This window comes from Triturus cristatus, chromosome 9 (assembly GCF_964204655.1).
Source record: "Triturus cristatus chromosome 9, aTriCri1.1, whole genome shotgun sequence".
Taxonomy (NCBI): Eukaryota; Metazoa; Chordata; class Amphibia; order Caudata; family Salamandridae; genus Triturus; species Triturus cristatus.
In genome coordinates this window covers 1,032,236,039-1,032,259,497 of record NC_140592.1, presented here as the reverse complement: position 1 = coordinate 1,032,259,497, position 23,459 = coordinate 1,032,236,039, and the positions used below count along the sequence as shown (strand labels likewise).

Sequence of the window (23,459 nt, the reverse complement as noted above, 5' to 3'; positions counted from 1 at the left end):
CTGCCTCCAAGAATACCCGATCTTTTCCTGCCAGACTCGGCAGGCATATGTCTTGGAGAAAAGTACAGGCGTCATTGGCTGTCGTGTCTACAGCCATGTCTACAGCTGGATGTAGTAATCTGTGAATGCTTCTACTATATGACTTATTTCCCTGACCAGTTCTCCAGCCCCTGTATTGACCTCCAGGACCCAGTTTTGTAACTGATCTCTCTTGTCTAGCCATGCCAGAAGCTTGCCTGTTTTATTCTCTACTTCATAGAAGCACTGGCTCGTGGCGCGGTGTATCGCTCGATCACTTCCACGACTAGGTCATTATATTCCCTTTGTTTTAGGACTAAAGTGTGTCGCACTTCCGATCTAGTCATTGTTGTGCAGACTTGCTCATGTGATAGTATGTCGCCTTCGAGTTCATCAAGTTTTGCCCCCCTGTCGTCGAAATCAGAAATAAGGGATACTGCCTGGCCTCTAACCACAATTTTAAATGCCTCCCAGAGAGTTTGTGCTGAGACGACTGAGGCCAAGTTCTCCTTAAAGTAGTGTTCTGTACTTCCAATGAGACCCTCTCGTATTGTGCGTTGCTTTGAGTACCAGGGATTTTTTGGTCGGGTCGCCTCAGTGTACCCATAGCTCGAAGCGAACACCGCCCATACTGCGGAGTGATCAGAGATCCCTCTTGCCAAATGTCAAACATCTGAGTAATGATGTATCTGTTGATGTTGTTTGAGAAGGTAATCAATGCAGGAGAGGCTTCCATGTGCTCCTGAGTAAAAAGTGTATTGCTGTCCCTCTGGGTTGTGTGTTCGCCATACATCAAGCATCCCAAGGGCAGTTAAAAATTCTGAAAGCGGGTTTTGGGCCATCCCTATGTGCCTTGGGGGCCATCGGTCCTGCTCTATGTTGGCTGCTAAATTAAAGTTACCCCCCATGAGCAGCCTTCCGTCTGGCACAAGCAGTAGCAGTGCGCCGAAGAAAGGGAATGTGGAGGCATGCTGACGTGGTGTAACGCCCTGAACGTCTCAGGATCGTTTAACAGACACGACAATGAGGACGCAACCACTTGTGAAGGGTTAGTTCTTTTAATGAAGGCAAATAAAATACAAAGAACAAACAAAAGTTATAGTCACTGGAATCCTCCAGGCTAAGTACGTTACCAGCCCACAGCACGGATGGTCCTAACCGTCCTCTGCATATACGCCGATCCCGGCGTATGCCAACAGAGGGCAGAAATGAAATGGCCGACAATGCCAATCGGTAGGCTGTGAGGGGCACGAAGAGTGTTGGGGAGAATCGAGGAGTCAGGGAAACACCCAGCCGGGGTCTCTACCTGAAGGGAGCAGCCGCTCAACCTCTTCCTCAGACTGCACCGGGACGCGGAGTCACCTCCTGGTGATGCGTCACCGATACCCCAATCACAAGCAAGAAGACTGAACCGAGAGCAGCCGCTCGATCGATCCTGTGGACTTCCGAGTCTGTAACGCGGCAAACACCTCCTGGTGTGCGTTACAGCTGGCAGTCCCTGTGTCTCTGGTCGGGCTGGGAGTTACGACTCCAACCAGCAAAAGCGCCACTGCGCTTGGACTCAGCCGAGTCAAAAAGCGAAGCTCAATGGTTGACCGGTAGAGCTTCCGGGTCCTTCACAGGTGACGATGGGGCAAGACACGGCCCAGGGAGTAACGACTCGACCTACCTCCGTTCTTTCCTTACTGGAGCACCACTCCGGAACACTGCTCTTCACGAAGCAGGTACGTCGGTGTAAACACAATATCCGACAGCCTTGTACCTCCCGGTTCCTCCCTTTATAGGGCGTGTTTTCCTTGAGTTATGTAACAGCTCTCCTGTTTACATAAGGGCGTGTTTCCCTTGAGTTATGTAATAGCTCTCCTGTTTACATAAGGGCGTGTTTCCCTTGAGTTATGTAACAGCTCTCCTGTTTACATAAGGGCGTGTTTCCCTTGAGTTATGTAACAGCTCTCCTGTTTACATAAGGGCGTGTTTCCCTTGTATGACAGGAATTCTTGACACGTGGTAGCACATATATTGAACATATATTACTTGTCCTCCCCTCCCATCGCCCCGATAGTGCCACATATATCCAGTGTGAGTCCGTCCATGTGCGTTGGACCATAAAAGGGATTGTCTGCTTCGTTAAAACCCCAACTCCTCTTGAGCCCAATGTATAGCATGCATGCGCCACCATCTTGTAATTCTATATGTCAAGTGCTCTGTATGTGTTGCCCATTATTTGTGTCTCTTGTAACAGAACTATGTTAGGAGGGTGGCGCTTAAGATTTTGCACTACCACTCCCCTCTTAATTTAGTCCACGAGCCCATTGACATTCCAGTACATTATCTTCAATAAGGTCCCCACCCATTCCCTTCCTAAATTTCAGGGCTTGCTGGAGTTGGCTTGGAAGGCGACTAACCCCAGTGTGATGACAGTGCATCAAAACAAAAAACAACCAACAAGAAAAATTCCCCCTTCAATTCATCACTCCCTGCATCCCTGAATGGTGGACCCAGAACTGCCCACCATCGCACAATTCCAGAGTGCCTGTCACCCCAACAGAACTATAGAACAGCAGGGTTTAGTGGTTCCAAGTAACAGCCAGCCTCCCACCGCCAAATACTCCCAACGTCTTACTGTACACCGCTTTGTCTTCAATGGAGTGCTCAACATTCCAGTGTTCTAATATAGCCTTAGAGCCTGACGTAGCAGGCTCTACCAGCCATTTAAAGGGCTGCTTCAGCGTCCCTTCGGCTCGGGCCTTTAACAAGGGAGCGGCCTTTAATGGTAGGTAGAGCCCGATATGGAGGGTTCTAAGGCTATGAGAACATTCCATCCCTAGAGGGCAGGATATTCTAATTTGTAAAAACAAAGGCCTCTCGGAGCCCGAGGGGGTTTAAATCCCCTCGGGCTCTGAGAGGCCTATGTTTACAGCAACAGCTGTGAAATGAAAATAACATTGGAATGTTGCTCTCCGGGCTTCTACCAGCCAGTAGAAGCACGGAGCACTCCATTGTCTACAATGGCGCGCTCAACATTCCAATGTTCTAATTTAGTTTACATCCCTATTTATTTCGTTTTTTGGTAAAGTATTAAAAAAAATTAAGGTAGCCCCAGAGTGTAATTAATCAGGTACATAGAAAATTACATGGATTAAGTTGTGGATAATAACTAAATGACTCTTGGAATGGTATTATAAAGTGTCCATCAGTAATGTATGCTGATAGAACAATGATAAAGCCTTGGTTATGGGTTTGCAGGATGAAGGTGTGAAAATAGGTTTTAAGCATCTGACCAACAGGCCTCAAGAAAAAGAAGCAGAACAGAGGCTGAAAAGGCTTGTCAGAAGTCTGCTTGAAGAAATTGTTTTATTGAAATCTACCAGATTTCATATTCCATGTGTAGAGGAATTCCCCTGACTATCTTCTAACAAGTCAAAAAGATAGGCAGTAGGTTAAGATTGAAAGATATTTGACCTCTGAGGGGGGGAAGAAAAGGGACAAAAAACTTTTGACTTGTAATTCGAAACTTGGCCTTTTAACAATTTGTAGACTAGGCAGTTGAAACTGGTTTTCCACTTTTTCTTCACAGGGAGCCAGCAGAGGGCCTTCAGCACAGACATGATGTGGCCATTTAGTTTCAGGATGTACCTGGACTCAGGAGTTTGGATATTGATTTCTTAGGAGTCCAGTGTAAAGTAAAGGTAATAGTGTAGGATGAGAAAGTGGTTGACTTGGGAATGTTTCTTTTGCACTAAATACTACAGAGTATTTTTCAAAACATTTAAACAATTATGCTCTGAAAGGAAAAAGTGCATTTCAAACAATGTACCGTTTGTCTGTCTGGTTCAGCAACTCCATCACCACTTGGACAGACATCCCCATACAACATTGCGCGATAGAACCTGTCAGGCAGTCAGCTCCTCTTTCATACTGCTGCAGAATGTGAGCTGCACAGGCAAGTGCCTGCGTTCCCACTGGTCCCACTCAGCCACATCCAGTCAATTAGCTGCTGTTAGTAGAGCTTCAGGTTGGATTTGTCAAAGGGAATATGTTGGTGTATTCTGCACCAATGTGACTATGGGCAGGATAGAGTTGGAGAGTTGGGAACTTCAGCAAGGCACATATGCAGCAGCCACGGTAGGCCGGTGGCTGTTGATCTATTTTCATATTATAACTGCAACGCCTGTGGCAGCACATCCACTATGACATGATACAGCTCCTTCGGTAAGATGTGCAACCTACTGCCATCTGCAAAGTGCTGCTTCCTATAGTGTGGTGCCAGAAGATCATTTCCAGTATATCATTTGAAATAAATATTGTGTCCTAAATATGGTCTACAAAAATATTTCCCTATTGGAGTCAATATTCGAAAATCTACACCCAAGTGGATGATGTTTGTGAGGAATATATGTTCAGTAGTAAGAGCCAATAAGGATGCATTTGAACAACATGAACAGTGGCCATACGTTATCTCATATTCCCCTCATTCTTTTTCTTCCATTTCTCTGGCAAGCCAGAAGTCAGCTTAGATAGAATCTTGGATTGTTGCTGGGGCTGGGAAATGCATAATAATTAGGCGTACAGTATTCATTCATTGGTACACGCAAGCAAAACTCTTACAATGACAAACATATACATGGATACATTTGAACTGTTCTGACATCCATATTTATATGTATGTTAGTTCACATCCTGGTGAGTTGAAAAAACGGCATATACTTCCACATGCACACCAACGAATGAACCTGTCTACATTGACAGAAGCACACAAACATGACTATAAATATGACCGTTATTCTGCTGCTTCTAAGCACTAGTCTAATTCTAGAATCCTACAAAAGCAGAAAATAAAACCTATTACAATTTTAAAGATGGTACACACCCTCATACCTGTTATAACAATGAAATTCTGTGTTCAAGGAAATAGCAAGGCCTGCTATTCGTATCTGACGAGGCTGGCTGCACTGATAATTTAGTGCACACAGTATCTTGACAGTCTTGGATGAACAACATCGTATTTTGGAAGGCTTCCTTATATTCCAGGAACTTATCATTCGCAAATAGCAATTGGATATCATCCGCATAGTTGTAAATTCTGGCCTTCGTGTTTTTTAGGAAGAGCACTCGGGGCATATGTACAAGGTAAAAAGATGGGGAGACAGGGAGGATCCTTGGTGTACTCCACTGGTTAATCAGATCTTGGGTAAGCTGAAGGTAGACAGCTGGACTGATTGAGATTGGTCCTTTAAGAAGGAGATAATCCAATTGAGTGCTGTGCCCTGCAAGCCTGCAGCTCTGACACAAATCCACCAAGAGCTCATGGTGGACTGTGCTGAAGCCTGCTGATAGGTCAAGGAGGACCAGCAGCTGGATAATGTCCTTGTCGGTTTCTTCTTTCATGTCGTCTACAACTGAGAGGATGACCGCTTCGTTAGAGTGGGCTGGCTGGAAGGCTACCTGATGGGGGTCGAGGAAATTACTTTCTTCTAAGAAGGAACAGAGGTGTCTGGTGACATTTGCCTTTAACACCTTCACTAAATAAAGTAGCAAAGAGATAGGGTGGTCATTTTTCATCAGGTTAAATGGGTCTTCCCCGGCTTTCTTTAAAAGTGGGACCACTAGAGCCTCTTTGAAGAGGCTCGGGACAATGCCCTGGTTAAGGGTCTGGTTAAGGAGGAAGATGGCTGGGTCGGGGAAAAGGGAAAAGACAGTTTTTAGGACCTTTGAAGGGTAATCATCATTGGGGGACCCCAATTTATCTTTGATCAGCAAGTCCACAAGGCAATCCTTGCTGAGAGCGGAAAACTCAGACAGTGTAATTGGGTTTCTGTCTTCAATAGATGTTGCATTGGAAAAAAGACTCAGGGAAATGCTGTCTTTTATCGTCTTCATCGTATCAATAAAGAAGGAATTAAGGGTGATGCATAAGTTCTGAGTAGGCAGGATCTGTGATGTCACTCTGTCAGGATTTGATAGTTCGGAAACAGTTCTGAAGATTTCCTTTGACTTGTTTGTGGAATTTAAGATTTTCTAAGGGAAGACGGAGGATTTAGCTTATATAATGATTTTTTATATTCTTTAAGATGTAGTAAGTAGACTTCATTTTTTTCAGGTGAGTAATTGTTCCACCTTTTACTTTCCGCGTGACGAAGTTCTCACACGCAAACTTTAGGTCTTCAGCGAACCTTTTCGACGCATCATGATGCCTGGCCTGTTTGGCTTTCGGAAGGGGCATATGTATTGCAGGCTTCTGTTAGCCAGCTGGGGATTTCTTTCTCATGTCGGTCCATGCTATCATTTGAATTAGGTAGAATGACTGCCAGTGAGTCACAAAAGGAATTGATATCTCCTCAGGCCCAGTTTCTCGAAAGAATTCCAGGACACTCAGGGGCTTCTGAAGGGGCCAGACCAGTAAGTGAAAATTTAATTAGGCAATGATCAGACCATGCCACAAGGAAAGACTGTGAGATTAGACAAAGTTAGATTAGTGGACTAGACATGGTCTAATGTATGGTTTTTGGTATGGGTAAGTTAGAACATGTTGTTTCAAAATGTAAACTGCTGAGCAGTACTACTATCAGAGATGACAGTGTGAGCTAATCCATGAAGATGAAAAATAGCCATCAGAAAGCATTGGGCATTTTGTTCAGCCATTGGTAATCTGAACAGAAGAGAACAACAAGCCATCTTTGAAAAAGTGTCTACTGTAACCTTATCATATGGTACACTTCTGAAGGTGGAAGATGTGTTATAAAATCTGTAGAAAGTGTATGCTAAGGTCCAGGTGCAACTGGTAAAGGCTGCAAATATCCAAAAGGCTTACAGTGCAAAGATGTATGCTGGGCACCACATATTCATGGACATCGGAATAAACTGTTGGCCACAAAAAAGACCATAGAACCAAATCTAAAGTAGTCTTTACTCTTCTATGGCCGGAGATAGCTGAGTCGTTACACATCTTTGTAACATTCAATTGTAATTCTTTAGTTGGATCAAAGATAACCTGTTAACTAAAATGCAGCTTATTTCATCCAACAAGAGGAGCCTTTAGATGAAGATCTTCTAAATTCATCTTTTCTTGTACAATTTTGATTTTACCTAGAAAGCGCATTGGAAAGGCATTATAGACTGCTCATAAGTAACTGATGACTCTCAATAAGGATGGGACAAAGCCCCTGCTAACACATCCTTTGAACCAGAAATAAAAGTCATGATAAAATCTTACAGTACAAAGAAAAATGCCCATCGAGCTTGACGGCTATTCCTACATTGAAAATGTATTAACAAGTCAAAATTCTGATTACTGAGTCTTAATTACATATGATTCACTTGTGGGCATTACATTTATTTCATTCAGTACACAACATTTTCCTACCTAATAGCTCCTAAAGTAATCGTTTTCTTACTGTGGTTGATCAGACAGATAAAAACAAAACAAAATGTGCATTTTAAATTAAATTAAATTACAATTATTGTCCTGAAATGTAAATAAATGTAAATAAAAAAAATAATTCCCATCTAAAGGAACTTTTAAAAAAAATATGCATTAATAATTCTTAAAAGTGATTATATAGAATTCATTCAAATTAATGTAGTCATATTGTAATAAAATTATTTTTACTTTCATTTTTTATTTCACAATAGGCTAGTAAAATAGTTTATAATTAAATAATCAATGTGTACTATTTTTATATATTTTTTAACATTAAATCATATTTATATTTCTAACTATTTTAAATAATTTAATTTAATTACTCAATATTTCATATGGGCTTTTATTTTAATTTCCTACCTCCATTATTTTCTATGGCAGGGGGTTGCAGTACTAGTGGTTGTCCATGTGTGGTGCTGAACCTACTGGTGTTTGTTTTTAGGTTTTGCCTGCACAGCGCTGTGCTTTTGAAATCTATTGTATTTAACATAAATCTTAAAAGGGGCTTACATCCCGCCCTTCCCTTTCATTTGGTTATGTGCTTGCCACTTAGTTTTTCTCCGTTTCTATTGGTTGTAGCATACTATATCCTGTTGTTCCTTTTGCTACTCTTATCTGTGTCCCATGTCTCCACTTTTGTGGATCTTTTGTTCCACGCATTTGTCCGACACCTTTTGCCTAATTTCCCTATGTGAGCACACATTTCAAGTGCTCGCCATGCAGCCCATCTTGCGCCTTGGCCCCCATAGCTTATACCAACAGGCGCACACCATGAAAGCACATCTTTTGTGCCACTGTTTATAGTTGTTCTTAATGCAAACTTGATTCAAGTCGAATCCAGTCTAGGGTTTGTAGCTCACTTTCATTCATACAGGAGAGACAGCAGAAGCGGGTAAAATAGTTAATCTAGTTGTTTTAGTTTCCCGTTTCCGTTCTACCTACTGCCCTTTTGCTCTGCAACCACTAATGTCAACTTCTTTCCAACATTTTGACTTTAATTTAAATGGAAAACACATACATGAATGTAAACATATTTACCTGGTAAGGGTCGTGCTACTGAGGCGCTGTCTGCTGCTACTCAATCGCTTGTTTCATGTGCTTGTTAAAACATTTTCCACAGTGACGCTAACTACTGTACAACATGGCTTAAAGTTTTTTTTTTTTAAAGAGCTACGACACGGCAAGCATTGACCGCGTCATTGTTTTTTTTAACTATAAGCCTGTTTTTAAAGATGAAAGTGTTCCAGTGTAATGTAAGTAGGGCTCTTGTAAAGCACTCCAGTATACCGTTGGGTTGAGTTTGAGCCCCAAAAATTAATTGAATTGTAGTGCAACCTACAACAAAACCAGAATCCTTTGCAATTCCTTGGTCAGTGGAAAACATTAATTAGAATTTAAAATTCATTAAATACAAAACATGTTTAAAAAAACGTATTAATCACATAGGTGAAACGTATTGCATTTGCCAATGTGTGTTTTAGTAGTGACTTACGTGCGGATTTTGGGAATAAGCAAAAAGTAGTAAACATACTCAAAAGTGTAATACACTCAAAAGTGTAAGTTACCTTTGTGAATCAGGCCCTATTTGTTTTCTTTCTCACTGAGTGGTTATGGTAGCTCTTACACCACAAAGTGTGTATCTGTTAATCGTTTTCATTGGGTGTATTGTCTCAATGAAGAGTGTACCTTTTTTTGTCTTGCAGAAAGAAGAAGGGAGGAAAAGGAGCTTCCCGTCTGGATAAAGAGTCAGAAGTCGAGCGAGCAAAGGCGAATGCTGCTCTCTGGGAAGCCCGACTGGAGGTGACCGAGTTTTCCAGGGTGGAGTATCGGGAGGCTGCCCGCAGGCTGGCAAGGAACAATGAGGAGTTAGCGAAGCATCAGTACCAGATTGAGAAAGACACAGTGGATATCATTGGATTCCTAAAGCAACAAGATCAGCAGAAGGATGAGCTGGTATGTACTGAGTATCCTGAAGCAAGGCAGTCATCATATATGAGTGGAAACAAGTTATTGTTCAATGCTTTTGGTGCTACTGGTGCAAATTGTCCATTTACAGAGCATCATATAACGTCCTGCTGAATAACTATTAATAAGGCAAGTCACAATTTGCAACCATTTGTGATTGCCTACGAATGCAGGGATAGAGGCCCTGTAAAGGATATCAGACGGCTTTTACACTTTCTTTACTAAACATGAAATATCTTTAAAAAAAATATATATATTTTATTGGTCAATTGCATAAACATCGCAGGGCTCTGTATATCAAAGACAATTGTCACATCAAACCATACAGTGACACAGGAGCAACTGACTTTTATAGGTGGCAACCAGATAAATAATGAAAATACACAAACCCATTTGACCAACCCCCCCAACTCCACACTCCCTCCCCCCTCAAGTCACACCAAATCCGCATAGCCCTAGCCACTGCCGTTATGCAAAACAATTGAGTCGTCGCATGATAACACAAGCCCCCTGACCCTCCCTCCACCTTGCATCGCCACATCTCTATGTACATGAGAGGTCCCCCACATTAATGCGCTGCTACTGTCACTGGTGGTTTCATCCACAAATCCTGGTAATCCGCCCACTTTTTCCATATTCTATAATGTTAACGCGGGCACCCTCTAGCTACAAATACAGGTTGTTCCAGCCCCATGCAAAAGTCTAACCCATTCTTCCAAGCGGCCACCGATGGGGCCCGCAGAGCTTTCCACGCCCTGGCGATATCACGCTTTGCCAGCGTGAAGCCTAGTTGCATGAGGTGCCTTTTTTAAATGTTACCCCCTATTCCTTCCTTAACATGGAGCAGAGCTAGCCGCGGCATCCGCGGGAGCTCCCATCCCAAAACCTCTGAGAGACAGGAGAACACCCCTCTCCAAAATCGGTCCAGGGAGAGGCCCTGCCAGACTGTGTGTATGAATGTACCTTCCTCCCGACCGCATCTAAGACACTCCGGGGAGGCAACCAATCCCGCCCTATAGAGTCGAGCCCGGGTAAAATAGACCCTGTGTAGGTATTTAAATTGGATGAGGCGAAGGCGCATCGCTATAGTCGCCCCTCGTGGAGCTGCCAGGGCCTCCCTCCAGTCTTCCTCCTCCAATGTGCCCACATCTTTCTCCCAGTCCCCGCGCAGCTTCTGGAGTGGGGTAGAGCAGTGTGTGACCAAGGATTGGTAGATCCGGGAAATCTTTTTGGTCTCCAGGTCCCCCATAAAGACCTTTGCCTCCAACGGACTGAACTCGGGGAGAGATTCCAACCCCTCCAAACTAGGAGACAGTGCATGACGAAACTGGGGGTATCTACAGAATTGTGATTGAGGCATACAGAATTCCCTCTGTAGGTCCCGGAAAGATTTGAGTGTCGTGCCTTTAATCACATCCCCCAGAGTCGAGATACCTATATCATCCCATCCCCGGAACTCCTGTAAGGCCGCTAGCTCAGGCAGGCGCCCATTATTCCAAACGGGGGTCTCCCTAGTCAGGGTATTCCACCAACCCATGCGGCGCAACGCCTGTTTCCATATTGCAAATACCACCCATGTGGCCGACGGCATTCCGCTCCGCAGCTGCGCCGAGTACAAGATGGTATGGAGCGTGTTGGACCCCATGAGTTGTCGCTCTAATACATAGGCTGGGTCTCCCCTGTCCCCACACCACCAGTCATTGAGGACAAGTAGGTGTGAAGCCTGGTAGTATGAGATGATATCAGAGGACGCAAGTCCTCCACAGTAGGTGGATAAAAAGCATGTTCGCAGAGCCACACGGACGCTGCCCCCCTCCCACAGAAACTGTCCAAGCACAGAGTTCACCAGTCGAAACCATCTAGCTGGGATCGGATACGGGTGATTCTGCAGCTGGTAGAGCAGCCGAGGAAGCGCTACCATCTTAAAAATTGCTGATCTGGCGTACAAGGTCAAGGGCATATGCGCCCAAGATTTGAGGACTGTACGAACTCGCTCCCATACCGGGGCCAGGTTCTGCTCCCAGGAAATAGCTGGCACGTCTGTAAGGAATACCCCCGAATATTTCAGACCCCCAACTGCTAGCTGGATCGTATTTGCCCAATCACCCACTCTCGATCGGTCTCCCAGAACCCACAGTGTAGATTTGCGGGGGTTCATATAGAGTCCCGAAGTCTCGCCAAAGATCTGCATAACACGCAAGAGGCGCAGCCCCGTCCTGTCCAGGTCTGTGAGAAAAAACATAACATCATCCACATAAAGCGCAATCCTGTCGGACAGACCCGGAGCCCACTAGAATCCCCGAATCTGCGCGTCGATACGCACCCATGCCCCCAACGGCTCCATGGCCAGGGCGAATAAGTATGGAGATAGAGGGCATCCTTGCCGGGTGCCCCTCTGGATCGAGAATGTGGAAGAAATCGCACCAGCCACCCGTACTGCAGCCCTAAGATCTGTATAGAGGAGCATGAGATAGGAGAGAAAGCACGGGCCAAGTTAAGTCTGTGCAGTAGTGCAAAGACTAAGGGAATCAAATGCCCTGTCCATGTCAGCTAATAGGAGTGCCGCTAGTTCCCCCGTCTGTCGAGCCGCCGCCACTGCAATATTTGCCCGTCGTATATTGTGCCTAGTCGCCCTCTGGGGCATGAAGCCCGCCTGGTCGGGATGTATGAGGGTCGAGATATGAGGCAAAAGGCGATTGGCCAGTGCCTTGGCCAGGATTTTGGCCTCCACATTCAGGCGGGAGATGGGGCGATATGAGGCTTGTTGTTCCGGGGGCCGGCCGGGCTTAAGAAACACCACCACCTCTGCATTGCATGTTGCCAGTCTGGGGAAGGCAAACCCTGTTCCCGGGCCTCCTCAACCACCGCCCGATAGTGAGGGGCCAACTGCATATTGTAGTGCTTGAAGAACTCACTCGGGAACCCGTTGGGTCCAGGAGCCTTCCCAGAATTGAGTTCACCCAGGGCCGTGCTCAGCTCCTCTTCAGTCAGGGGCATCTCCAATTAGTCGTGCACCTCGTCCGACACTACTTTGGGCGGTAGGTCAGCTAGGTATTTATCTACAGTGCAGGCTGGCAAACACTCCCGGGGAGCATATAGATCAGCGTAATATGTAGCGAAGCTCTCTGCTATAGCCGCAGGGCCAACAATCGGCATTCCCGCCATGTCCTGAAGACCTAGAAGGGCCTGAGAATGAAAAGTGCCCTGACACAGCCGATGGAGCATCTTGCCAGACTTGTCCCCCCATTGATAGACCCTGCTACGTGTCGCTAACCAAACTTGGCGGGCCTCCTCCATCATAAGGGCGGCGCAGGACTGTTGGGCCAGAAGAAGTTGTCTCACATGTCGGTCATCTCCCCCCTCCCGCGCCCGGCGGTCAAGCGCCTCTATTTCGGCCTTCGCCCGAATCAATTCCTCTTTATACTTCCTACGAGCCACCCCACACCAGGATATATCCACGCCCGAAGGGTACGCTTCAGGGCCTCCCAGAGCGTTGCAGCGCCAGGTAGTGACCCCTCATTTAAGGTTAGGTATTGGTCAACAGCCTCTCTCATGTGTATCATATTCCTCATTTTGTAGGTGCCACACCGAGAGGCACCATCTGAAGGGTTGTCGCACCCTACCCAAATAAAGCTCAAGAGACACTGGGGAGTGATCTGAGAGGCCTCGGGGCAGGATCTCAGCCACCGCTACCCTACTAATCATCACTCGGGGAATAAAGAGGTAATCGAGCCTGGAGAAGGATTTATGAACCGCCAAAAGGTACGTGAACTCTCGTCTATCCCCATGGACACGCCTCCACACATCCACCCAGTCTAGACCTGTCACTAGCGAGTATAATTTCGTGGGATGACCACTCTCTGAGCCACCTCCAGCCCCACTCCTGTCCCTGGCTAGTTCCATAACATCGTTCCAGCCCCCCCCCCACCACGCAGAGCACATCCGGCATATCCGCCCATATGGCATGTAGCCGCTCCACAAGAGTCCACTGTAGGGGAGACAGTCCCAGCTGGTCATCTCTAACGACCATCATGTGCCGTTGCACTCGGTGCGCCTCCGCCCTCCTCGCTGGCGCGGCCCGACCTGACCGCCGTGTCCCACTTCCCAATTCTATTCAAGTCACTGTGCAGCACTGCAATGGGGCAGCCAGCCTCAGAGGCTACCACTGCCGATCAACTGCGCTTCCAGGGCCTCCTAAACACTCCACCATCCACGCATGCAGAGGGCCAATGTCGTGCCGGCCACCACTACCAGCGCTCAGTATAGGTGAGGAGGAAGAGGGCTCAGGACCAATCCGCACTTGTCTGGCAGCTCCTCCGTGGCTCGATCTTGCCGCCGATCCCGGGCTGCGGTCCCAAGCGGGGGTGAAAAACAAATTACAAATCCGGCTCCCATTACGCGCTCCGCCCGACCAAAGTCTAGGGCATTGCCGCCACTACGGCCGCGCTACGCTCCTTCTCACTCACGCGGCCCGATCCGGCCGCCGTCTGCTCTCTGGTTCTCCCTTCACCAGCGTCTCCTCAGGGCAGCCGGGTCACCGCCGGTCCTCTTGCTGGCGCTGCCGTCCCCCGCAGTCCTCCGGCCCCTCTAGCAGCCAACTCCGCCCGCGGGTGAGATCGAACGGGACACCCGACACCACCAGGCAGAATCATGCAACACCCCGGCTCCTTCTCAGCAGGTAGGCCGCGCCGCCCTCTTTGTGCGATTGCTCTGGCAAAAACCTGCAGACACACCGCCAGCTCACATCAGGCGGTAGCTATGGTGGACCCACGACGCAGAGACTCCTCCAGACTCGATTAGGTGTCGGGGGAAACAGGATACATGCAGGATTAATTGCGGGCTGGATGGAGCTCGCTTAACACACGTCCGCCATACTGGCCTGTTAAGCCACGCCCCCAAACAGGAAATATTTTAAAATAAAAACAGACTGTGCCCATTAAAAGGACAATTGCTGCCTTTAAAAAAAGTTTACGGCTAGGTAAGATATCAGAGTTAATATGCAGATGTCCTGTGGAACACTCCTGTTCCCACCCAGCCAGGGCTGGTTTTTGCCCCCCGCCCCCAATTACCTCCTTCTCTACAGATTCCCTCACCACCACCTTTTAACAGTGCCCCTCAAGTCTCCATAACCACTCTCTCTATAATGCATTTCTTTTGTTTTCTAGCGCCACTCATACCAGTGTAAGGTGTCAAAGCACCTTACATCACATACACATTACACAGATACAATGAATCATAAGTGTGTAAATGAGTGTATAGGGAATGTTACATCAGAGTACTACAAGGTGTAGGAGTCACAGGTCATCCATACTGGTAGACAGTATACTTTAAGAGTGCTTGGTCTGGGGAAGCACAAACTCGGAGTTTAAAACGTAACACCATGGTTCGGGGTTGGCTTTACTAATAAGAATTGATTTCTACCCAAGTGAACCCTTTTTTGCAGCATTAGGATAATGAAAGACTGGAGGGAAAAATCACAAAGCTCTAATGTATTCCTTGCAGTATGCATGCAGCTCTAAAATGATAGTTAATAGCTCACTGTCCTATATTAGGATTGAAATGTATAAACTGCAAGTAACAAAAGGGTCTCTCTTACAGAAACAGTAACGCACTGACCTAGTTACATTGTTTGCTCTTTGTGACCTGCATGGTACACCTGCTTTGCAGCAGGCATTTTAACCACCTGCCCTACTTTATGATGAGTCAAATCTTCCATTAGACAGAACACAATCTCTCAGCAGCATGTCCATTAATCACCAGACTTATCTTAACATTTTTATGGTCGCCTGAAAATCACTCGAGGCAAAGACCATTACAGCAAGTGCTCTTAAAATCCTATTGTACGTGAAAACAGGGCGCTCCCACAAAGTCAGCATCCGGTGACGTGGCACCGATCGCACCACCCCATAGCCCGACCTGCACCCAGGCCTCCAACACAATATCCAAATGAGAAGTTGTCCCGTGGAGACAGTTTCCTCATTGCAAATCAATTACAACTTCAACTGGGGGCTGATAACTGATCAATGGTATGCGACCTTAACAGCAGCCACAAAGCATTTAGACACCTCTTTTGGAATTTCAAATGGGAGGGGGAAGCCCCTTTCCAACCCTCTCCTATTTATGATTTCTTCTTAGGTCTTTAAAGGCCTTTTGAAGAAAAGGGCTTTTATACATAGCCAAACACTCAGGGTTTGTAACTGTAAAATTGTTACATACATCTGTTCCCCAGTGCTTATATAATCCGTGTTTTGTTTTCATGGCTAACCTTAATTTTGCAGAAAACATAATTCCCACTACCACCCAATAGTTCTGAAAATCTGCATATCATTGCAAGTTTTCTTTCCCTACTTTTTCATATTTCATAAGAATATCTCTTGAATGTCTTTGCAGTCTCCATCTTCACCTCTTCCATCTCTCGGAGACAGACGTTCTGTCCATGATTTAATATGGTAATGCAAGTAGGATGCAAGTCTGCTTGCGTTAGATGAGCCAGAAACAAGGCTTCCATAAAACCTTTTGAGTCTTCCCATATAGGACCTGCTATGGATCTAGTGACTCCTGCAAGTAACCCTTTCTAAGTTGCATAGTTCATTCATTCTGCTTGCGTTCATCCTCCTCATCCGAGGACTTCCTAATCCGTCTCATTAAGTTACCTACTCTTTCATTCTTTCAAATGTTTGACTCATTTAGTCTGTCCAACATAGCATTTGTTTTGAGAATGTCATCTCTGATTTTGGGCATCATCTCTATCTGTGGGTTGTTCTGAGAGAGGTGAGGTTCTGGGTAACCTCAGTCTTGTGGGGTCCTTCCGATCTGTTCCTCTTCTGGGTGGGACAAAGTCTGATCTTCCTTATTTCTTTGAAGCATTATTTAAGATCACAAGTAGTTTCTGCACATGATTTGGAGCAGTCGCTGGACTGGTTGACTTGATATGCCCAACATTCTGTTTACTAACTTAAGCTAAGGGTGATCAGGGAGATGGACTTGGGTGTCCACTGTGCTGGCTGTGCTAGGCTCTCTGCTGGGCTGAGCTCTATTCTGCAGTATGGATGGGATTGAGCTCTGGGCTGAGCAGGCACAGGTTGGCATGGATAGATATAAGGCTGGCTCTCGACTGGGCTCCAGACTAACCCAGCCTCTCTATTTTGCTGGCTACAGGTCCGGTTGGTTGTGTCAGAACTACAGGCATGGCTGGGCTGACAACAAGGCTGATGTTTAAAAATGAAGGTAAAATCCAGCACCCCCACACCCACCTCACACCAGGGCACAGACCTCTCCGGTATTCTCCGAGGCTCCTTCAAGGCCCTTATGCCTGCATTGTTTTGGCCTAGAAGTAATATGTATTTTAGTTCCTTTCTCTGGTTCTACACAATGCCTATATCTTGCCCCAAACCTGGGGTTTGAAGGGATGTACCTATTAAGTCTGTAGATGTGTATTAGTTTGGTAAATTCCTGCAATCCTCAGTTATGAAAACTGGTATTTTCTTCATTTATACGATTTGTTATTTCTTCGTTATTTTATATGAATGATAGAATGTTGTTCCTTTAAATTAATGGATGCCAATCAATCTTTCTGTTTTGCTGATACTCCACAAGCCACAGTTATTCCTCACTGCTGTCCACATTCATATGAGTCCTTTCTGATGAGTATGCCCAGACCCTAATGTTCACCTTCCAGGACTCACAACCACACCACAGAAACCCCCAAATCCCCATGTATCCTAATTCAACAGATAAGATTTTCAATTTACTTGTAGTGTCTGATATTTATAATTATAATGAGCAGGAACTATCATTCAAAGAGTGGGCCTTCCGTGAACCTTAACTGTATTCCCTCCTCTGTATTCTAACCGTTGATGCTCCCTCATATATGTGCCTCTCAGAAGTTTAAACTTCTTTGCTTTCTCTGAAAATTCATGGTAGAGGCTTAGATATATACCAACATGTTCGAGGACGGTGAATTTCTGACTCTAATTTCAGTCCTGGAATATTTGAGATGAGTGTACGTTTTTGTGCCTCTTCACCATGGAGATTGAAAATGTAGGCAGAGCGCATGCTTTCAATCCGCGTGTATACTCAATAAAGAGATGTAGGGCAATGAAAGATGGGTAACGCCAACATAGAACATCTGCACATTCACACATAACTTTGAGTGCCAGGCCGGTCAATTTCTCAGCCAGTTGTGGTGAACACCAGCAGCAGAATTCTCGGGCATGTCAATTTCAGTAGGAATATCCCTTGCTCAGATACTCAAGGCCTACCAATCCATATCCTATTACAGGTGGGTACATTCTTTTGTTTTAAAGCACATTTGCTTATATTACTTGGTCAAAAGCCTAATTTCAAAGATAATAGTTTCTGTCTCGAGTAGTCTTCTCAGTTTTGCTTGGAATTGTACCCTTGGGAGCACTACTTCATTGGGCTGAGCAGTATTACATGTAGCTTATGACACTCCATTCGTCTTTATTCTTTTGAAACATTGACAAGCTAATTCAAATAATAAGGCCTTTGCGAAAATTGGCATGCGATCTTTCCACCATGTGTAGCTGAATGGCAACAAATTTACTCAAATGAAACCCGTCAAAAATAAAAACTATATTTAGATCACCACTGCTGACAGCTTGGCCCAAACCCAGTTCCATCAAAAGTAGTCCATAAGTTAGGTGTCCAGATTCACCACAAGCTGTTGCTTGGTCCACGGGATCTCCATGTTTGCCCCTAAAGCTTTTATCAACCAAGGATGTGAAAGAAATCTCCCATATGTTCAAAGCAAACATCATATTCCCAGTGTTAATGCGGAATCTGGAATTAACTACGGAATCTCAATTTACATGAAACTACCACCCAAACTCCCAAACCAACTTCAACTAGTACAAAGGTCAGTGCGTAGGCTGACTACAAGACTCCTCACCCCGCTCCCGTTACCCCCACTCACACAGACCCAAGTTTAAAGCACTGGACATTGTCCAAGAGACAATACATGGCAGCACCCTGACGTCTTATCTAATAAAATTGTCCTTTATTCAATGTCTGGACTGTTTCAAGCCTATACCCACAATCTTTTTACAGTTCCAAGAACCAGCTTAGCAAATTACAGGAACAGCCCTTCTCACTTACCGCTGCCAAACTGTTAAAGTGTGCTGATTTGCTGACGCTCCTTGGTGATGTAGAATAAACCTTCAAGACCAAAACAGATTTGTGCAAAGGCCAAACAGAAGGAAAATTGGGGGTAGCATGCATGTTAAAATGGCTGTCACATGCTAAACAGGGGGGTTTTCATGATCTTTCTGAAACAAAGAAGATATCTTTGTTTCAGAAAGCTCATGAAAAGCCATCTGTTTACCATGTGATGGCCATTTTAACATGCATTTAGGAAATCGCAATTCCTACTTTTGTACATATGGCCTTTAGTGTCTTTGCAAAGAACGAATAAAATGCATCCCATAACAGTATTCATTACTAGATTTGTAATGTAATGTAAAAATGTAAAAAGAATTTATAAAGCACCAGACGGTTTCTTGGCGCTGGAAGCAAAGACAGAAGAAAACAAACAGTCCAAGGGGCTAAGGAGATTAGTTATAGGCTATGCGAAACAGGTGGGTTTTTAGGAGAGACCTAAAGTGAGTTAGGGGGAGGCCAGTCTTAAACTTAGTGGAAGGGCGTTCCAAAAGGAAGGGGCAAGGAATGAGAACCTTAGTCCTCCCTGTTTTTTACGTTTGAAGGTTGGGATCTGGAGTAGAGCCAGGTGGGCGGAACGGAGGTTGCGAGAAGGAACATATGGGTGCAAAAGTGAAGAGATGAACAAGGGTCCTGTACCAACAAGGGACTTAAAAAAAACGCAGCCCAGTTTGAATTTACACCGCTCAGTGACAGGGAGCCAGTGAAGAGATTTTAAAAGGGGGCGTACGTGTTGGTGTTTGGGTTGGTGATGAATGAGCCGTGCTGCCTGGTTCTGGACCAGTTGAAGCTTCTTTGATTGGTATGCCGGTATGCCAACATAGAGAGAGTTGGCATAGTCTATCCTGGAGATGACTAACGCCAGTAATGCCAGGGTGAGGGCTTCGGTGGTCAGGAAGCGGGCAATCTTACGGATTTTCTCAACTGGAAAAAGCTGGAGGACACCACCGCACTAATCTGGGATTTCATCGAGAGATCATTACTAATGATGATCCCAAGGCTCTTCACTGAGCTGACGGGATTAGGGGGGGTGCCCAACCTTGTGGGCCAAAAGGTGGAGTTCCAGAGGTTGATTGTACCCCCGACAAGCAGAAGTTCTGTCTTGTCGGGGTTAAGTTTCAAATGATTCGCCCCCATCCAGTCACTGATGTGACAAAGAGTAGTTTGAAAACTGTCAATAGACTGGGCCGTGGAGTTAATATCGAAGACCAGCTGAATGTCATCCGCATAATTAAAAGCGGTGACACAGCTACCTCGTAAAGAGCGAATAAGGGTGGCAAGGTATAAATTAAAAAGAAGGGGAGATAAGGTGGAGCCCTGCGGGACGCCACAGGTTAGCTCAACCTCGTCCGCGGAAAACTGAGAGAGCCGAACCGCCTGATGGCGGTTGCTCAAGAAGGAGCGGACCCAGGCCAAGGCAGAGCCCTGGATGCCGGCCTCCTCGACACGGCCGACCAGAATATCATGGTCGACCGTGTCAAAGGCGCCCGACAAATCCAGGAGCACCAAGACCTGGCTGATGTTAGAGTCCGCTCCTCTCCGCAGTTCCTCCATGACTGAAAGGGGAACAACCTTTACAACGCAACTTTTACAACGCACTACCTTTACAACGCATTTTTTACAACGCATAATCCATTACAACGCATGACATTACAACGCATACCATTACAACGCATTTTTAAAAACTACCTTTACAACGCATTCCATTACAACGCATACTACCATTACAACGCATACCATTACAACACATAATATTACACTACACTATCCAACACTTACCCTACTGTTGCACCCCCTGGAGTTAGAATAGTAATTTTTACCCCTATACTATCCAACACTTACCCAACTGATGCACCCCCTGGAGTTAGAATAGTAATTTTTACCCCTATACTATCCAACACTTACCCTACTGATGCACCCCCTGGAGTTAGAATAGTAATTTTTACCCCTATACTATCCAACACTTACCCTACTGATGCACCCCCTGGAGTTAGAATAGTAATTTTTACCCCTATACTATCCAACACTTACCCTACTGATGCACCCCCTGGAGTTAGAATAGTAATTTTTACCCCTACACTATCCAACACTTACCCTACTGATGCACCCCCTGGAGTTAGAATAGTAATTTTTACCCCTACACTATCCAACACTTACCCTACTGTTGCACCCCCTGGAGTTAGAATAGTAATTTTTACCCCTATACTATCCAACACTTACCCTACTGATGCACCCCCTGGAGTTAGAATAGTAATTTTTACCCCTATACTATCCAACACTTACCCTACTGATGCACCCCCTGGAGTTAGAATAGTAATTTTTACCCCTACACTATCCAACACTTACCCTACTGATGCACCCCCTGGAGTTAGAATAGTAATTTTTACCCCTACACTATCCAACACTTACCCTACTGTTGCACCCCCTGGAGTTAGAATAGTAATTTTTACCCCTACACTATCCAACAGTTACCCTACTGTTGCACCCCCTGGAGATAGAATAGTAATTTTTACCCCTATACTATCCAACACTTACCCTACTGATGCACCCCCTGGAGTTAGAATAGTAATTTTTACCCCTATACTATCTAATACTTACCTTAAATGTAATTTAATATTATGCGTTGTAATGGTATGCGTTGTAAAGGTAGCATGCGTTGTAATGGTAATGCGTTGTAAAGGTATTTTTTTTAAATGCGTTGTAGTGTCCTGCGTTGTAATGTCATGCGTTGTAATGGATTATGCGTTGTAAAAAATGCGTTGTAAGTGCATGCGTTGTAAAAGTGTGCGTTGTAACGTCATACATCCTGACTGAAAGTATAACAGATGCCATGGAGTGATTGGATCTGAAACCAGCCTGTTGAGAGTCGAGGAACTGGGAGTCCTCGATAAAGGTACTCAAAGTATTAGTCACGTGGGCCTCAAGGACTTTGCTAAGGTAAGGAAGGAGGGAAATGGGGCGGAAATTACTCATAATTGTGGGGTCTGCTGTGGGTTTTTTAAGAATGGGCGTGACCTCGGCACGTTTGAATGACCCGGGAACAGTGCCAGAGGAAAGAGAGTTGTTCAACAGTGCCAGAGGGGGAGAGGGGCAGACTGTGAAGGCCTCGCAGAGGACTAAGGGGGGGCAACAGTCATTAGGGGATCCAGAGGCAACCTTCTTAAGGAGGGCTGGGAACTCTGTCTCCGAGATTAAAGGGATCTGGGTCAACTGCCTAGGATTGAGGAAAGGCAGGGTGGATTCGGGCCCATGGTGGTGAGAAGGGGCTGAAGATAGAATACTGTTCTTAATGTTGGCTATCTTCTCCACAAAAAAAAGATTTAGGGAGTCGCAGAGTGCCCGGGAGGGAAGGGGTTTAGGGGTAATCCTGTCTGGGTTTGACAACTCCTCGACAATAGAAAAGATGTCCTTGGTTTTAGTGGCAGAGCTGGCAATCTTATCTGAGAAATAGGTGGATTTAGTTCGCAGGACTGCCAATTTATAATCTTTAAGCAAGGTAGCGAAGCGTAGTTTCATGTCGGGGGCATAGCCACGTCGCCACTGGCGCTCAGCCTGCCTAAGGCCCAACTTCAAGGCTTTAAGGTCATCCGTAAACCATTTTTGGGCGTCATGCGGACGTCTAAGTTTTATTTGTCTGAGTGGAGCCACGATGTCACTAGCTGACTCCAGCCAGTGTGTGAGAGCAGAGGCTTGGGTGTCAATAGACCCCAGACTGGAAGGGATGGAGGTTTTGAGTAAGGTGGCAAAGTCATTGAGATTAGCCTTGTTCCAATTCCGGGCCGAGAGGTTACCTTCCTTGGGTCTGCTAAGGCTGGGGATAACCGTAATAGAGAAGGAAATTATAAAATGGTCTGACCAGAGGCAGGGTGAAGTGAGAGGGGTAGAGATGTCCAGGTTGGATGTCCAAACCTGATCCAGAATGTGACCCTTAATGTGGGTAGCTACATTTATATGTGTTATACAATTCATGCTGGACAGGAGATCGGTAAATGATATGGAACAGGCATTCTCCTTTGCGTCGGAAGGCCAATAATTAAAATCGCCTAGAACCAGGATTTTAGAATTGTTGATGATAAGTTGAGATAGCATATCGCCAAACAGCAGAGGAAAATTCGGCATAGGTTGGGGGGGGCGGTAAACTAACACACAAATAAGTGGGGTGGTGGAGGATTCCAGTCTTACCGCGAGATAGTCGACCGAGGGGATGCCGACTAAGGTCAAGGCGGAGAACCGAATAGGGTTTTTGAAAATTGCTGCTACCCCGCCTCTCGGCCTCCCGGAGGCTCTATTTACCTGGAGGATGTAGTAACCAGTAGGGATTGCAGCAAGTATATCAGGAGCAGAATCCTCGTTCAGCCAAGTCTCCGTTAACAGCAGTATATCCGGCTGCTCAGAGTCTAACTGGGCAAAGATTTCCAGCTGGTGTTTTACCAGCGATCGTGTGTTGAGATAGATCACTGTCAGCTTGAGGAGTGGAGTATGATTATTGGATAGGAGAGTGGTAGTTGAAGGGAGAGCTGGGAGTGAGCCTGTTGCTATCTCGGGGAAGGTGTCTCTGATGCAACGAAATCCCAGTGGCTCAGAGTCCAACAGAGTCAAGGGGGGGGTAGACCTGTATGGATGTAGTCGAACCAGATCTGAGGAGGTGTATTGAATTGAACCGGCAGGGGGACATGCCCCGTGCCCTGCCAGGCCGCGGACGGGCGCAGACGGGCTTGCCTTAGGCGCGCATTCGGCGCGCAAACGTCGCGCCCGCTGCGCTCGTCCGCTGCGCGTCCGACTGAGGCCCATCCTTTAACGACGAAGAGAGGGGGCGTGGCCTCGGAGTGGTGGGCGTGGCCTTGCTTCAGGCTATGGCGGCGAAAGAAAGGTTTTGCTC

At 45.9% G+C, this 23,459-nt stretch overlaps 1 protein-coding gene across 1 annotated transcript in view; it reads left to right on the top strand.

The window, feature by feature from the left end:
- BBOF1 (basal body orientation factor 1) overlaps nucleotides 1-23,459 on the top strand; it is a 144,203-nt gene that overhangs the window by 67,676 nt on the left and 53,068 nt on the right. The window contains exon 2 of the mRNA XM_085626777.1: nucleotides 9,142-9,391. Within this exon, the coding sequence (XP_085482903.1) occupies nucleotides 9,142-9,391 (250 nt within the window). The remainder of the gene's footprint in view (nucleotides 1-9,141; nucleotides 9,392-23,459) is intronic.